Source organism: Gossypium raimondii, chromosome 10 (assembly GCF_025698545.1).
Source record: "Gossypium raimondii isolate GPD5lz chromosome 10, ASM2569854v1, whole genome shotgun sequence".
Lineage (NCBI taxonomy): Eukaryota > Viridiplantae > Streptophyta > Magnoliopsida > Malvales > Malvaceae > Gossypium > Gossypium raimondii.
The window spans coordinates 54,836,960-54,854,830 of NC_068574.1; the positions used below are offsets into that span (position 1 = coordinate 54,836,960).

General features: G+C 36.2%; 1 protein-coding gene across 1 annotated transcript; it reads left to right on the plus strand.

Annotated features, from left to right (window-relative positions):
- The first annotated feature begins 10,679 nt into the window (after positions 1-10,679).
- On the plus strand, positions 10,680-13,289 carry LOC105775616 (uncharacterized). The gene is made up of 4 exons (XM_012598116.1): positions 10,680-10,921; positions 11,081-11,873; positions 12,153-12,425; positions 12,546-13,289. The coding sequence occupies exons 1-4, from the start codon at positions 10,680-10,682 to the stop codon at positions 13,287-13,289; spliced, it is 2,052 nt and encodes a 683-aa protein (XP_012453570.1).
- The last annotated feature ends 4,582 nt before the right edge of the window (positions 13,290-17,871 follow it).

The window sequence follows — 17,871 nt, forward strand, 5'->3', positions numbered from 1 at the left end:
ATTTTTATTTTGGTTTTTTAAATAATTTTTTTGATTTGAACCAATCAAACTGGTCGTTTTGGGAATCAATTGATCAGACTAGTTAAAAATCGATTCAATTGTTGTTTCAATCGATTTTTTAGTTCAGTCGATCCAGTCCATACCGGTTTGCTAGTCAATCGATTTTTTACCTCTCATCGAACTGATACCCTAGCCGATTCTCGATATGATTGGCTGGTTTGGTCCAGTTTAGATAATATTGAATTTTGGAATTTTTTTTATATTTTTAAAATTATTGTTTTTATATATTTTTAAAATTTTAAAGAGTTTTTAGTTTTTATAATTTTTAAAAAGTTATAATCTTTTTAATCTTTATGTTTTTTATTTAAAATATGAGAAAAATAATTTTAAACTTTTATGTATTTTGAAAGACTAATAATCAAAGTGGTAAAAACTATAAATGTTGGGGTATAAAAAATTATTTTACCTTTGATGCCGGTAACTTTAATGGCAAAATTGATTGAGGGACTAAAATTTTAAATAGAAAAATATCGAGATTCAATATCTCAAAATTAAAATATAGAGATTAAATTTTAAAATTTAAAAATTATAAACAATTTTAACATATTTAAACCTTGATTAACATGCATCCCTGAAGTAGATAAGTGAGTTCTGAGTTACATGATGGATGGGGAAATCAGTTGAGAATAGATTTACTCTTAAATGCTGATACATTTACCAGAAATATTTATGTAAAAATATATTTATAAAATTAAATGACTTGATGATTTAAGAGATTTGTGTATTGTGTGTATTTGTAAGATAAAATACATGTTAATAATATAATATATCTTATATAGGATTTAAATAGTAATTTTTATTTAGGGTAAGGCTGCTTCATAATTATTCATTTTCTATAAAAATACTTACAATGTCATAAAATAAATGTGTTTTTTCGTTCTTTCTTTTACATTCATTATAAGTATAACTATATTGATGAACTCAACAGTTAGATTCTTTTAAAAGATAAAATAAATTCCAAAGCTTTATATTCTTCGTATATTTAGAATTTAGGTCATTTACTTTTCGGATTTAAAAATATAAGTTTAATTGTTAACACCATTAAAATTCTTTTGTTAATTTCGGGTTCATTACGATGCCTTTTGTTTTGTTACATGGCTAATAAGTGAATTTTTTAAAAAATTTCAAAATTGCTTACCAACAAATTTAATAAAAAATTAATCCGAGTTAACATTTGTGCCTGAATTTTAAAATTTTAAAATAGAAGAACAAAATTCCTAAAACTAAAGATAAATGGATTAAATTCACAATGATAAAAAAATAAAACTTAAAATATATTTTAACCTTAAAAAAATCACACAAAAGTTATAAAACTTGTAATTTTTCATACGTATAAGTGAATTTCTCCTGTATATTTTACCACCTCCACTATGATTTTTATTGTAGTTATTGTTCAATGAACCAAATCATGTGAATGGCATAGGCCATCCCATCATATGCATACGTATATGCAAATACATGTACTCAGCCAATGTATACTAATCAACTCACCCAAACTTTATTGAATTATTCAAGGCATATGTTATTCGAAAAAGGTGATAATGAGAGAGGGGAAATGGGTTTACATGGGATAGTGGCATGAATTAGTGGAAAAATGTGTGCCTCGTTATAATTGCTACGTATGAAGTCATATAATGTGTTTGCTTCAAGTGGAAGGCAAGGGTTGAATACAACTTTTTTAAAAATAAAACAGACAAAATATATTAACTACACATGAATTCTCTGAATAAGATTACCACTTTCTTGAAATCTCCTTAAATATCTTCAGATCTTGGTTTGTATCAAAGGCTATTTTGGTAAGCAGTCAATAATTTTATTAAAGTCCTTAAGAGAGTGTTGTATGACCCAAAGTCCTGCATTTTGCAGAAGATGATGATTACGTCTAATAAGGGCAGAGTTCAAACTTGTCAAAGAAGAATCCTTAATGGTCCTAATTGCCTCCAAGCTACCTATTTGAATCATCACTTCAACATATCGCTTGTCTTGGATGACGACCAATCCTTCAAGAATACCCCACAATTCAACATCAAAGATTGAACATTCGCCCAAGTATAACACTCTAAAATAACGTATTTTTATGCATTAATTATGTATTTATTCTGAGTATGATCCTGCTATAATTTGAGCTATTTATGATCTTTTATCTCATAGGGACTAAATTTGAGGCAAAAGCAAAATTAAGGGCCAAAAGCGTGAATTTAGATATAAAATGGGCCAATGTACGACATAAGGAAAAGTTGGTGCCAAAAGTGTAACCATGGAGGACACAAGAGTTGAAATGCAAAAAGAAGAGATTTTATTCTATTAAACTCTATTTTAATTATATTAGGATAATTAATATTGAGATAATTATTAAGAATTATTTTTAGGATTTTATTTTATTTATCTTCAATTAAATGTATTTATCTTTTATGAATTTAAGTAGGATTAGACTATCTCCCCTAGTACTATAAATAGGAGGTAAAGTGACTCAAAAGAGATCCCATCTCTCTCCTCAAAAGTCTAGGCTTTTGTTCTTCTCGTATTTCATTTCAATAAAATCTCTATTTTTATTTTTTTATTTCCTTTTCTACCACAACCATGAGCCACTAAACCCATCTAGCCAAAGGTTGTTGAAAATCCCCAAAAGGGTTCATGAGGCTTAGAATCCGTACTTAGCCTTCTCAACGAGTATTCATCGTTTCTCCGCACTACGGGGCTGACGCTTCCGTCCATGTCCCTTAAGAAGTAAGCTTTTCAACGTATGCAAATGTGGCCGCTTTGTATGTTTTGGGAAGGTTGCATAGTCAGTTCGTTAGCTTACTGCGTCAGAGGTTGGCGAGCCTAAGAGACAAAATGGCGTGGGATTTGCCATTGAGAAGCGTTGATCTAGCATAAGACGATCCCACAGAAGCGATTGTTAGCTAGAGTTAGGTTCCACCAAATCGTAAGTCTAAATCCTTGGAGCTGGTGGTCGTAGGCGTCCTCTTCCACTATAACTGGCTTATTCGATTTGGAAAGGATCATCTAAAAGTCGAGGATTGAACCCAAGGCGGAACGAGACAACTGGAGGCTGGAATCTCCTATAAGAATTTCCTTTCTCTCAACTCTATTTTTAATTTCTCTAATTTTCGATTCAATATTCTTAATTCTATTTTTATTTTATTTTTCGTTTCCAGATCCAAACATTTAATTCTATTATTTTCTTATTTTTTTTCAGGAACACAGGTTTTATTGGGCAAGATTCTGCCTGAGATTTCACAGAACAAGATATTGTGCAAATCCAGTCCTTGATGATTTGACCCTACTTCCCTTTTACTATTTATTTTCATTATTTATTAGGGATAGGATATTTTTGATGCTTTCAACGACCGCATCAAATTTTGGCGCTGTTGCCGAGGACTAGCAATGTACTAATCTTGTTTTTTGTTTTTTATGACCAAATCTGCTCCAGGTACTCTTGTGTTCGATTCAGAAATTGAGAAGACTGCTAGAACCAATCGTAAGGAGACAAAGTTACGAAGAAAGCAATCAGCGGTGGTTGGAACTCAAAGTAACCCACCGCTAGAAATTGAAGTCGATGACGAAGTTGAGTCTAGGGTTAACGAAAACCTTACTCGAACACTTGAAAGTGAAAAAGTAAAAGTCGACTCACCAGAAGAAGTTCTTAACGCTAGGGTTAACGAAAACCCGAATCTAGCACACCAACCAATGGCTCAAACGATTGACAATCGTCAAGTCTCCAACGAAACGAATTTTATTGTGCATCGCGTATCCCTCGTGGATCCGATTTTGAGTTGAAGTCGTTTAATCCGATTCATCGCCAACTTTTCATGGGTTGCAAAATGAAAATCCCCACAAGCATCTGAAAAAGTTTCATATGGTTTGTCTTAGCATGAAACCTCAGGGGGTAACTGAGGATCAGATTAAATTGCGTGCTTTCCCTTTCTCCCTAGTAGATTCCGCTAAGGAATGATTATTTTATTTACCCCCTAGATCTATTACAACTTGGGCTGATTATCTCGTTTGTTTCTGAACAGGTTTTTTTCCAGCGTCTCGAGCAGTTGAGCTAAGAAGAGAGATCGTTGGAATAAGGCAAAAAGAAGCTGAGTCCCTTTACGATTATTGAGAGCAGTTTAAGAAGTTGTGTGCAAGCTGCCCACAAAATGGTATAACGGAGCAATCTCTCCTCCAATACTTTTACGAAGATTTGAAGCCCATGGAGATGAATATGGTAGACGCCGCTAGTGGAGGAGCATTGGTCAACATGACTCCCCAACAAGCGAGAGATTTGATCTTCACGATGGCTACAAATTCTCAGCAGTTCTGAGCCAATACTGAACCCCCTAGAAGGGTTCACCAGCTAAGTAATTCAACCTTAGAGGATAAAGTTGATAGACTTACCAATATTATGAACTCTCTTATTACAGAAAAAGCGAAGACAGCCCGATTATGTGGAATATGTGCTACACCTGATCATGCAACTGATGCATGTCCCAATTTGTATGATGATACCATGGCCTATCTGGATACTGTAGGAACTTTCCTTGGGCCGCCACAAAGGCAATACGACTCCTACGCTAATACCTACAACCCAGGGTGGAGGGACCATCCTAACTTAAGTTATGGGGCCAATCCACGAAATAACCAGCCATACCAAAATCGGTTTCCGTAACAGCTGCAAGGTTCAGGTAATTTTCTAGAAACCATAGTAAATAAGTTAGCAACTAATGTTTTTGATTTTCAACAGCAAACTCTTAATTTTCAAAAAGAGATGAATGATTTTCAACAGAAAATCGAGGCGTCCATCAGAGAGTTGACCACATCGATTGAGGAATTAACTTATCAAGGGAAGCTGCCGCCACAAACAGAACCAAACCCTAGACAAAATGAAAATACAGTAACGTTGTGAAGCGGAAAGATACTAGAACCAATTCCTGAAAAGAATCTTGGCCAAGACATCGCCTAGGAAAAACCCGAGAAAGATGAACAGGTCCGACCGAAGCCTCCATTGCCTAAAATTCAACCTCCATTTCCAGAACGATTCAACCAGTGTCGAAGAGGTAAAGAGGACAAGGAAATCCTCGAAACATTTAGGAATGTTGAGATCAACATCTCGCTGTTGGACGCCATCAAGCAAATACCGCGGTATGCTAAATTTCTTAAAGAGCTTTGCACCAACAAGCGAAAATTAACAGGTAATAAAAGGGTGAATATTGGTGAGAATGTATCTGCAGTGTTACAGAGGAAAATCCGGTAAAATGCAAGGATATGGGCATGTTTGCAATACCATGTAAAATAGGCCATCTGGGAATTTAGAAGGCTATGTGTGATCTAGGGGCTTCTATAAATGTAATGCCATATTCTATTTATGAATCACTTAACACGGGTTTTTTTAACAAAAACAGGTGTTATCATTCAATTGGCGAACATGTCTGTTGTACATCTAGAAAGAGTCATTGGGGATGTTTTGGTAAAAGTTAACGAGCTTATTTTCCTTGCAGATTTTTATGTGATCAAAATAGAGGAGGATAGCACTCCTGGATCTTCAGATCTCTTGCTGGGTCGACCGTTCCTTAGTACAACCAATACTAAAATCAACGTTCGAAGTGGAACTCTCACGATGGAGTTTGATGGGGAGATTGTAAAGTTTAATGTCTACGATGCCATTAGCCATCCAAGTGAAATCTTGAGCGTAAATCGTATCGACATAATTGACTCTTTGGTGGAAGAGACTTTTGAGTCAATTTATGGAGATAATTCTGAACTTGATGAATTTGAATTTGTTAATGAGTTATTATCTCCAAATTCTAAACTGTTACATTTTGTTATACAGGTACCAGAGTTGAAGTTAGAACCCACAGGAAAGACAAGGAAATTAGACATCCAAGAGTTAGAAGAAATTCGCAATAATGCCTACGGGAATGCTCGCATTTATAAAGACAAGACAAAGTTGTTTCACGATAAGAGAATAGCTCAGAAGCATTTTTCGATAGGACAAAAAGTTTTACTTTATAACTCCGTGTTAAAGTTATTCCCTGGTAAGCTTCGATCACGATGGCAAGGACCTTTTATTGTTACTGAAGCGTTCATACATGGAGTGATTGAAATAGAGAGTGAAGAATCTGGAAAGCGGTTCGTAGTCAATGACCAGCGGTTGAAGCCATTTTATGAGAATTTTCAAGCCCACACGGTTGAGAAAACCCATTTGGAACCACCATAGAACCAATAACGATGTCGAGCTAACGACGTTAAACAAGCGCTTGTTGGGAGGCAACCTAATTTTTATTTTTATTTTTTCTTTGTTTACTTTATTTATTACTTTATTTTATTTTATTTGTTTATTAATTATTTGGATATTAATAAATTTTTCTTCTTTTGCTTAGATAAAACAGAGCGAAAATACGAAGAAAACCGTTGAGCAACGCTTAGAGCGCATTGAGGGCCGACTTGAAACCTTTGGCCAGCAACTAACCGAGCTCATTGCCATCATATGCGATCGACAGTAACAACACTGGGAGTTTTTCTAAACTTTTCTACCTATTTATTTCTTTTCGTCCACATTGAGGACAATCTGCTTTCAGTAGGATGAGGTACTCTTCGTTATTATTGTAATTTTCTGCTGTGATTTTTAATGTTGTTACTGTTGCTGTGATTATTTTTGGCTGGTGTTGCTGCTTGAGGCTCCATTTTGTCCATATTTATCTGCCTCTTTTCATGCTCAAGATTTTTGCCAAAAATTGCCTACTGCTTGACCTACAAGCATGATTCTTGTTTTCTGAGGAAATTACGGATTTTCCATAATTGATGTCATCTCTACTGTTTTATTCTTATTAGGCTAAAAATAATTGTGATTCATAGAGTTAACTTTATCTTGCTTTTCGTAAAATTGATCAAGTTTAATACAAAGTGGATACTTAATATGTTTGCATGCTAAAATATGTTCATGACTATTAAGGTAATTACTGAAACTTATTTTTGACACTTGATTTTTTTTCTAAAGTCCTCATAAAAAAAGTTATTATTAAAATGTTGTTTAATGTTTCCGTGATTATGAGTGCAACTTAAAAACGTGACTGACTGAGTAACCGGGGTAGGGTGCTTGGGTTGTCATCCTATTTTGCGTCAAAAGGTTGTGTGACGTGTTAGGTAAAACTCCACTAATCGGAATTAATTTTTAAGAACATGTTGGGCTGAGTAACCGGGGTAGGGTGCTTGGGTTGTCATCCTATTTCGCGCCAAAATGTTTGATGTGTTCTTAAGAAAAAAATATAATAAATTAGGAGTTTGCTGGGCTGAGTAACCGGGGTGGGGTGCTTGGCTGTTATCTATCTTCGCGTCAAAAGGTTCAGTATATTCCTAAAGCATAAAAAAATATAAATAATAAATAAATCAAAATCAAAATAAATAAAAAAGAAAAAGAAAAGGATATAATTTGGGGACTAAAGGAGGAAACAAATAAGGTGTCAAAAATTAGTCAATTATTCCATTAACTATAATCAAAATTGATAATGGAAAGTCCTTTTGTTTGCTAAAAGCTGGAAAGAAGCTCGTCTGCCTTATTCTCTTGAATATTATGGCAGTTAGGAGGAATCCAAGAGTGTTGCGTTGATTTGTGGGTTTTGTCTTATTGTTCTTGGTCTCTTGCGGTGGCGTACGGTGCCTGGGTCTTGATGAGATAGGAGTTGACGTTGATTTACCCTGGAGATGACATCTCTGTTTGATCTGATCTTTACTTTCTGGATATTACGGTGTTTTCTTGATTACCTTTTCTTTTAAGTTTCGGTTATTTGTGTTTTTTATTCTTTTATTTCTTTGGTTTCTTGTGCGTTTGCTTTATGGATTTTGTGGTTTCTGGTAGGTCCCACGGGGGCTTTTTCTAATTTTTTACGTAGTGTGGGTGGCATCTCTGCATGAAAAGTGGGTATTTTTGAATTTTGTTTTTTTTTTGCTCTTGCATGCAAGTTTGGACGTGTTATTTTCTTTTCTCCTGTTGGGAGGTTGGGCTTTTTGGCTGATGCCCTTCGTAGGCTCTGTGGTTTTTTATATGAGTTCTTGATGGTCTATTTTCTTTATTTCTAAATTGCTTTATCCCGTCCGTTATTGCTGTGGTGTTGCCATTAATACCTTTGTTTCCCGTTCTTTGCCTTTGTGTTTTTATAGCTTTTTGCTTTATCTTGAATCTCAGTTGTTCGATGTTTTTCTTTTCTTTTCTTTCTTTTTGTTATTTTTTTATCTTGGTTTATTAGGTGTGTGTTTCATTATTCACTGTGTAGTTTCCCCTGGTTGTTTTATGGTTGGGTTTTCTTGTGGTTTTTTTGTGTTTTTTTTCGAGTGTTTTGGTTCGCAGGTTTGGTTGGCTGAAGTTGAAGTTTGGCTTTGTCTTCCTTCTGCTGATGGAAGAAATTAATAAGTTACTGGGAAGATTGCATTTTTCGGAAGAAGAATTCATCCAAGTGGTTAGCACATCGGAAGTTGATAAAATACAAAGTTGTGATTCGTGGGCTGTTGGTAAAATCATGGCGAAAGAGTCACCAAATAGGGAGGTTATGTATAGGGTTTTTAAGTCGCTATGGTTTACAAAAGAGGAAGTTGAGTTTGTTGCTCTGAAAGAGGGGGTGATAATTGTTAAGTTTGGATGTCTGGAGGATAGAAGTAGAATATTAAATCTAACACCATGACTCTTCGATAGGTGTTTATTCTCGATGCTGCCTTTTGAGAAAGGAAAGGGAATGGATTCTTACGAATTTCGGTTGGTTCCTTTTTGGGTAAGAATTTACAATATTCCTATAAAACTGATGGATCGACAAACAGCCCTGGATGTTGGGAATGCGATCGGTGTACTGGTAGCAATTGATGGGAATGATCGGTTTGGAGGTTGGATAGAATTTATTAGGATCAAAGTCAAAATCGATATTGAGAAACCCTTGAGAAGGGTGGTGAGATTTGTTGACAAAGACGGATCCGAAACAATAGGGTTGATAAAATACGAGAGGCTCCCAGACTTTTGTTTTTCTTGCGGGATAATAGGACATACTTTGAAGACGTGTACTACTAAGGTGGACGAGGAGGAGTTGAACGACATGTACCTCCAATTTGGAAGTTGGATGAGGGCGCCTATAGCGTCTCCAAACCAAGTAAGGTATATGAGAAGAAATTGGGTGGAAGCTTTTAAACCAATGACCCAATCGGATGAAAATAAGGAGGACAACTCGACAAACTGGAGGAACGTAAAAGGGAAATCTAATGCTAAAGGGAAAGAGAGTTTGGGAGAAAGAGTCCCGATCTACCTCTCCTATGGAAAAAAGATTTCAAAAATTAATGAAGGATGGAATGGGAAAATCTAAGAACAAAAGAAAGAGACAAAAGAGCTCACAGGGCGATTCTACGGATGAGAGTCCGGCAAAACTTGTTAAAAGAAGGCTTGCTGATATTATTTCACCTTTAAAGGCGGTGGCTGGTGACCAGCCCCGCCAAGCGCAATGAAAATCTTTAGTTGGAACTGTCGTGGGGTTGGAAACCCGGCGACAGTTCGTGAATTGAAGCAACTCCTGGTTGCTAATGTCCCTGATATTGTCTTCCTTTGTGAAACTAAAGTCCATTCTAATGAGTTTTCTCGTATTCGCGATAGATGTAGGATAGATGGTTGCCTTGCTGTTAGCTCTAAAGGGAAAAGTGGTGGGTTAGCGATGATGTGGAGGGAGGGTGTTAGAGTCACGGTGCAAAACTACTCTAAATTTCATATTGATTCCCTGGTTAAGATGGATAACGGTGAGGTGTTTCGTTTTACTGGTATATATGGCCAAACTATCCCCGCTTTAAGACATCAAGCGTGGGATATGTTAAAAAGGGTGAGTAGCTCTGTTAACGAAGGATGGATTGTGGGGGGCGATTTCAATACAATTCTGAACAACTCTGAGAAGGAGGGAGGGCGTAGAAAGCCTAAGGCTTTAATGGATGAATTTGGTGATCTTATGGAAGAGTTTAGTCTTAATGATGTGAAAACGAGTAATGGTTGGTTTACATGGACAAACAATAGGGATGGCACTGGTCTCATAAAGGAGTGGTTGGACAGATTTTTCGTTTCGAATGCTTTTATCGGGAAATTACCGTTTCTCACCTCGAATATTGTTCGCCAGTCTAAGTCTGACCATGAGGCGATCTTGTTGGATTTGTTCGGTTGCAAGCCTAAGGAGAAATGCAATGATCCTAGAGTTTGTTTTAGATATGATATTTGTTGGGCGAAGGAGCAGGAAGCCAGGGATATTATTTCAAAGGCTTGGTCCATTGTAGGGTGTAATTCCCTTGAAAAGATGGAGTTAATCAAGGATAAGTTGGGCCCTTGGCAATATAAACGTTATAGGAGACTGAGGAATAACATTAGAGCGTTGGAGAAGGATATTCACAATCTTATGGATGGCCTGATTAATGAGAGTTCGATAAAGCTTCTAAAGACTGCTCGGGGTAAGTTGGGACATCTCTATGAGATGGAGGAGAAATATTAGGCTGTGAGGGCGTGGTCACAGTGGCTGAAGGAGGGGGACAGGAATACTCGTTTTTTCCACATTCGGGCATCGAGCCGTAGAAGAAAGAATAGGATTGAGCGCCTTAAGGATTTGCAAGGTGTTTGGCATGAGGATATGAATGAGATTAGCCAGATCGCTTGGAACTATTTTGACAATATTTTTAGGACGTCGGTTCCTGAGGAAGGCGATGGTGTTATTCACTTGATTCCTAGGTGCATTAACGAGGACACTAATAGAAAGCTTTCCGAGGTCTTTACCAACGAGGAAATCCTAATGGCTTTCAAACAGATGGACCCTCGGAAGGCCCTGGTGTCGATGGACTGTCGGGTGGTTTCTTTAAGGATTTTTGGCCGATTGTAGGGGAAGACGTGCTAAACTTATGCCATGATATCCTGAAAGGAAATAGGAGTGCCGAGTGCATAAATGAGACGCATAAATGAGACTTTAATTGTTTTGATTCCTAAGATTAAGAGTCCTTGTGATATGACTAATTTTCGTCCAATTAGTTTGTGCAGGGTGGTTTACAAGATTGTTTCAAAGGTGCTGGCAAATCGGTTAAAAGAGATTCTTCACCTTTGCATTAGCCAATATCAGAGCGCTTTTGTTCCAAAACGGATGATTCACAACAATGTTTTAGTGGCCCATGAATTGGTGCACTATCTCTGCAAGTCTACAAACGGGCCGAATCAGGGTTGTGTGGTCAAGCTCGACATGAGCAAAGCTTACGATAGGGTGGAGTGGTGTTTTCTTAAAAAAATGATGCTAAAAATGAGATTTTCTTATGACTGGGTGGAAAAGATTATGGACTGTGTTTGCACTGTTCGGTATAGATTTAAATGCAATATGACTTTTTTCGACCTTATTTTTTCGGAGAGGGGCCTTCATCAAGGGGATCCTTTATCCCCTTATTTATTTCTTTTCTGTATGGAAGCTTTGTCATGTATGCTTAACCATGCTCAGGAGACTAACATGATCAAAGGCATTAGGGCGAGTAAAAATGGCCCTAGAATTAATCACTTATTTTTTGCTGATGATGCTTTACTTTTTGTCAAGAACAAACAAAGTGATATTGAAGCTGTCACAAAGATTTTGGAGACCTTTGAAAAGAGGTCGGGACAAAGGATTAACTTGGACAAGTCGATGGTCTATTTCAGTCCTAAAATCCCCAATCCGCAACGTGAGAGGCTGAGTAATTTACTAAAAGTGAAGGTGGTGAACAACATTGATAGCTATCTCGGCCTGCCCATCCAGGTTGGTAAAAAGAAGGTGGCTGCTTTCAAAAACATTCTGGATCGTGCTGCCAATAGGGTAAACAGTTGGTCAAAAAGATTATTATCGATGGTGGCAAAGAGGTTTTTATCATATCAATCCTTCAATCTATCCCTACCTATGCTTTCTTGGTCTTTTTTGCCCCGAATAGCGTCATTGAGGAGTTTCTTTCTCTGATCCGTCGGGTGTGGTGGGGGGAAAGGAGATGAATAAAGGTTGGAATATGCTGGCTTGGGACCAGATGTGTTACCCGAAGGGTATGGGGGTATGGGCTTTAGGGACTTAAGACATTTTAACGTGGCATTGCTTGTCAGACAGGTGTGGCGCCTTATTAACTGTAAAGAAACGCTTTATTTTAGAGTTCTTAGTGCTAAATACTTCCCGGATGGTGACGTTCTTCACCCTAAAAGGGTTAACAAGCCGTCTTTCACTTGGCAGAGCATTAATAAAGCGGCTTGCTTACTGCATGAGGGTTTCGGGTGGAATGTTGGAAATGGTAGTAAAATTGATTTGAAGAATGAGTATTGGGGTTTTGAAGGGTTGTCGGGTGGTTCCATTTGTATTGATAGAGAGAAGATCCACGAAAGAAAGGTATGCGATCTTATGAATAATTCGAAAGATAGTTGGAATGAGAAGAGGATTAAGGAGATTTATGGTAATTGTTTGGGGGACCAAATTTGTAAAATTCTCATTCTTCCGAATGGTCCCTAGGACGAGCGGATCTGGTCTCATAATCCTATGGGATTTTATACTGCAAAGTCGGCCTATTCTTGGTTGACTTTGAAACATGTTGGTTTTGGCCCTCATCGCTTCCTCTGGAAACTTATTTGGAAGCTCCAAACTTTGCCCAAGATTAGAATTTTTTGCTGGCGGTTGGGTCACGATATTATCCCTACCTATGAGAAAATTTCTAGCATTCGGAGGGACGTTAACAGTTTGTGCCCGAGATGTGGAATGGATAAGGAGACTCTTATTCATGCGTTGAAGGATTGTCCTAAGGCCAGGGCGGTGCTGGCTTATGGTGGCCTGAATAAGAAGCTGCTCGATGGAAGCTATGGTCGGTGTGTGGATTGGATTGAGGACGTGGCTCGTATGTTGGATAGGAAAGCTTTTTCTGATTTTATTACAACATTATGGAATATCTGGAATAGTAGGAATAACAGGGTTTTTCGAGAGGTGGAGGAGAACGCCAAAATTATCTGGGATAGAGCGGCTTCGTTGTCTAGGGATTTTCGTATTTTTAGCCTGTTGGAAAAACTTATGATTCCAAAGCCTGTTGTGGAGAAAGGTTGGCAGAAACCTGGTCCTGGGACTCTTAAAATCAATTTTGACGCTACTGTTAATGAAAACAAAGCTTATTATGGCCTGGTGGCTAGGGATTCTGATGGTTTTGTGCATGGCGGGTGCATAGGTTGTGTAAAGAAGGATTTAAGTGTGGAATGGGCAGAATTGTAGGCTTTGGAAGAAAGCATTAATTTTGCTAGAATAAATAATTGGAAGGTTGTGGCGTTGGAGCCTGACTGTGTAAATTTAGTCAATCAGTTCAACAGCAGGCAGAAGGATTTGACAATGTTAGGCTATAGGTTGAGGGAGATCCAGAAGCTTACTACTTACTTTAGTAAGTTTACTATTACTTGGGCCCCGCGTTGTTGTAACAAAGTGGCTGATGCACTTTGCAACTGGGCTAAAATTAAAAACTGTTATTTGGCTTTTAATTTGGATTATCCTTCGGATATCCATGACCTTGTTTTGAAAGACACTATTAATTGAAGTGTGTTGACCTCCGGGTCTTTATCAAAAAAAAAAGGTGTCTTGGTAGGTTTGGTAATTTACCTAATTTTCATTAAATAATTTAAGTCGATTCTAATTTTTGTGAGTATTAATTGGAAAAATTTTTTCTGTTTTACTTAAAGCAACCTTAGGGTTCTCTTTATTTTTCATATGAATTGTTGACTAATTTTTATAAAACTTTGGAGTGATATTTCTTTTATGGCAGAATCTAACTTTCATAGTAGATATGAACCATACTTGAGGGCAAGCATGGGCTAAGTAGGGGGAATTTGATAGCACTCTAGAATAACGTATTTTTATGTATTAATTATGTATTTATTCTGAGTATGATCTTGCTAATTTGAGCTATTTATGATCTTTTATCTAATAAGGACTAAATTTGAGGCAAAAGCAAAATTAAGGGCCAAAAGCGTGAATTTAGAGATAAAATGGGCCAATGTGCGACACAAGGAAAAGTTGGTGCCAAAAGTGCAAGCATGGAGAACACAAGGGTTGAAATGCAAAAAGAAGAGATTTTATTCTATGAAACTCTATTTTAATTATATTAGGATAATTAATATTGAGATAATTATTAAGGATTATTTTTAGGATTTTATTTTATTTATCTTTATTTATCTTCAATTAAATGTATTTATCTTTTATGAATTTAAGTAGGATTAGACTATTTCCCCTAGCACTATAAATAGGGGGTGAAGTGACTTAAAAGAGATCCCATCTTTTTCTGTAAACACTCTCTCCCCAAAAGTCTAGGCTTTTGTTCTTCTCATATTTCATTTCAATAAAATCTCTATTTTTATTTATTTTTTATTTTTTTGTACGACAACCATGAGCCACTAAACCCATCTAGCCAAAGGTTGTTGAAAATCCCCAAAAGGGTTTATGAGGCTTAGAATCCGTCCTTAGCCTTCTCAATGAGTATTCATCGTTTCTCCGCACTACGGGGCTGACACTTCCATCCATGTCCCTTAAAAAGTAAGCTTTTCAATGTATGCAAAGGCGACTGCTTTGTATGTTTTGGGAAGGTTGCACAGTCGGTTCGTTAGCTTATTGCGTCAAAGGTTGGAAAGCCCAACAGACAAAATGGCATGGGATTTGCCATTGAGAAGCGTTGATCTAGCATAAGACAATCCCACAGAAGCGATTGTTGGCTAGAGTCAGGTTCCACCAAATCGTAAGTCTAAATCCTTGGAGCTGGTGGTCGTAGGCGTCCTCTTCCACTATAACTGACTTATTCGATTTGGGAAGGATCATCTAAAAGCCGAGGATTGAACCCAAGGCGGAACGTGACAACTAGAGGCTGGAATCTCCCATAAGAATTTTCTTTCTCTCAACTCTATTTTTAATTTCTCGAATTTTCGATTCAATATTCTTAATTCTGTTTTTGTTTTATTTTTCGTTTCCAGATTAAAACCTTTAATTCTATTATTTTCTTATTTTTTTTCAGGAACACAGGTTTTCTTGGGCAAGATTCTGCCTGGGATTTCACGGAACAAGATATTGTGCAAATCCAGTCCTTGAGGATTTGACCCTACTTCCATTTTACTATTCTTTTTCATTATTTATTAGGGATAGGATATTTTTGGTGCTTTCAACGACCACATCAATCCATTATATCGCAAAATCCACTCCCCATTTCCATTTCTTATGACTCCCCTCGCTGCAACAATTCTAGAAACTACCTGAACCACCTATCAGTACAATGACTGATCTAATTTTTCGGTACCTGGGCTACTGACCTTGGTTCCTCCTGTCTAGACACGTCCTCCCTGTAAAAAGAAACAAACTATTTTGCCCAAGTATATGATAGCTTGACTATCTCACCTATATTCCAAGAGACGCCCTGAAAAAGCAAAAGGTTCCAATTCTTCTAAATTCACCAGGCAAGTAAACCAAATAAACTCGACCAATTTACCTCATCAGCAACTAGTTTAGCAGGACTCTGCAAATTAGAATTTATTCACTGAAGAAGGTCACATGCAAAGAAACACCCAATGGCTCCATCCGGAAGGACTTGCATCCAAATTTCTTTAGATGTCGAGCAGTCTCTGATAACATGCAATATATCTTCAGAATGATGTCCACATATACCACAAGAGCTGTCATACCCTATACCCCTCTTAACACGCTCTACATTAGTAAGCAATCACTGTTTTAAAACAAGCCATATGAAGAATCTAACTTTTTGGGGTCCCTGAAATTTCCACAGTATATTCCACTGCGCTTCCCTCGGCTTCCACAACCTTTCTCTTGGCATTAGACATTTAAGCGACCAAAATACCTCATTTATGATGAAGCTGGGGTACAATTTAGTCTCTAAATTGGATGCCTTGTGGGTTTGAGTTCTTTAGTCCAAATATGGTATGAAGGAGGCTTTACCGGATAATATCTCGCGAGGGAGATGCTCCTTTCTATAGAGGGCCATTCTAAGGTTTGGACCTTAATTCGAGAAAATTTGCTTTAGTCTGTTTAAAATGTGAAACAATATAAGATGTTCGAGAGACCTGTGAATTCCAGATATATGACCTTTGTTTCATCGAATACCAACCCATGCTAACATTAATTTGGACTGTCTACTTAGTGAAATGATCAACGAGGAGGGTTCTTGGAATCTGGATCTTTTTCGTCTTTCGCTACCGAAAGAAATAATTAGACATATTGTGGGTATTCCCCCACCTCATATGTCTGCAAGTCTTGATAGGATTATTTGGGCTCGGACTTCAAATGGTTGAATACAAATCTTATGCCCATTGATAGTTAAATTGGTTGTAGTGTAAGTTTATTTAGTTGTAAGGTTATTATATATGATGATTGGTTAAATTGAAAAAAATTGATCGAATCGATAGAATTAACGATTTATTAACTTCTACTCATTAGTGATTATAAATTTACTCATTTAAGATATTTGTTTTGAAAGAATTATATAAATCAAATCGTTTAATTATATCATCTAAAATTAAAATACTAAAATGAAATGATTTTTACCTACAAATTAATATGGATAATAATCCTTTAAACGAATCATTTAAAATAAAACAAAATATAAATAACATTATGTTTTATAGTTAAAAATTAATCTTTTAAAATATTTTTTTAAAAAATGAAAATATTAGGGAAAAAACTTGATAAAACTATAAAAAATCTCTTATTTTATTTTTCAAATAAAAAATGTAAATGTTGATTGAGTCTTAGCTTGATTGGCATGAGTATTGTTGTCGATGTAGGAAAATGTGAGTTTGGGTGCGTTGTAGTGCATTATCCTTTTATTTATAGGTTAGAGAGGGACTATAGGTAATTTTAAGCATTATGTCAATAAAGAGTAGGTATAATCAAAATCTATAATAAGAGAATAGTCGTGTGAATATTATGTGCAAGGAGGCGGGGCACCTCAATAGAACAGAGGATTTTTATTCGCAACAGATTTACTCATTTCTGATTTCCCCATTTTAATCATTCTACTTTTTTTGAGTACACTTTATCTTTCTACTCTAAAAATTTTAAAATAAGATCACAACAAGGTTTTTCTTTGTTTTAAAAAAAAATTATGGTTGGATTAAATTTTAATAAAAATAATTATTTGTTGTATTTGATTAAGTTTGAAAGCTAATTTCATTGTTTAAAAGGAAATTACTGTATAATAGTTTTGGAATTCTTTTGAGTTAATTTTACTATTAAGGTATTTTAGAGAGTTAGTAATAGTGAATTATATGTAAAGATAAAATGATTATATGAATCGATATATTACATAATTTGTATTCTTTTTAATAAGAGTATGTCACTTCAATATTTTCACCCTAAATTTCAGCAGATTATGTTGAATTTGATTTTTTCAAGATGAAAATGCTGAAAGTGATATGCTCTTATTTGAAAGAAATACAAATAATCCTTCTCGTAAAGATAATTAAGAGTTTCTTTATTTTTTTTATTTTTTTGTTTTTACCTTTGTTTGAATTGTGAATGTAATGACCCAAATTTGCCCGGCCCGATACAGATATTAAAACCCAAATATAAAAATAAATTTTTTTTAAAAGTCCAATAAAATCAATCCAGTTTACAAACCAAAATAAATTAAACCTAAACCCAAGTTACCAGTCCAAAAATTAGACCCAAATACAACCCTAGCCCGAATGCCTACTAGCCTTAACCACAAATCAGAAAACCCTAACAGCTTGCAGCAAGCCATCGCGCCCAATCAGGCTCTGCCCTCTCACGTGTGCCACTGCCTCCACGCCACGCGCCTCCAACTGGT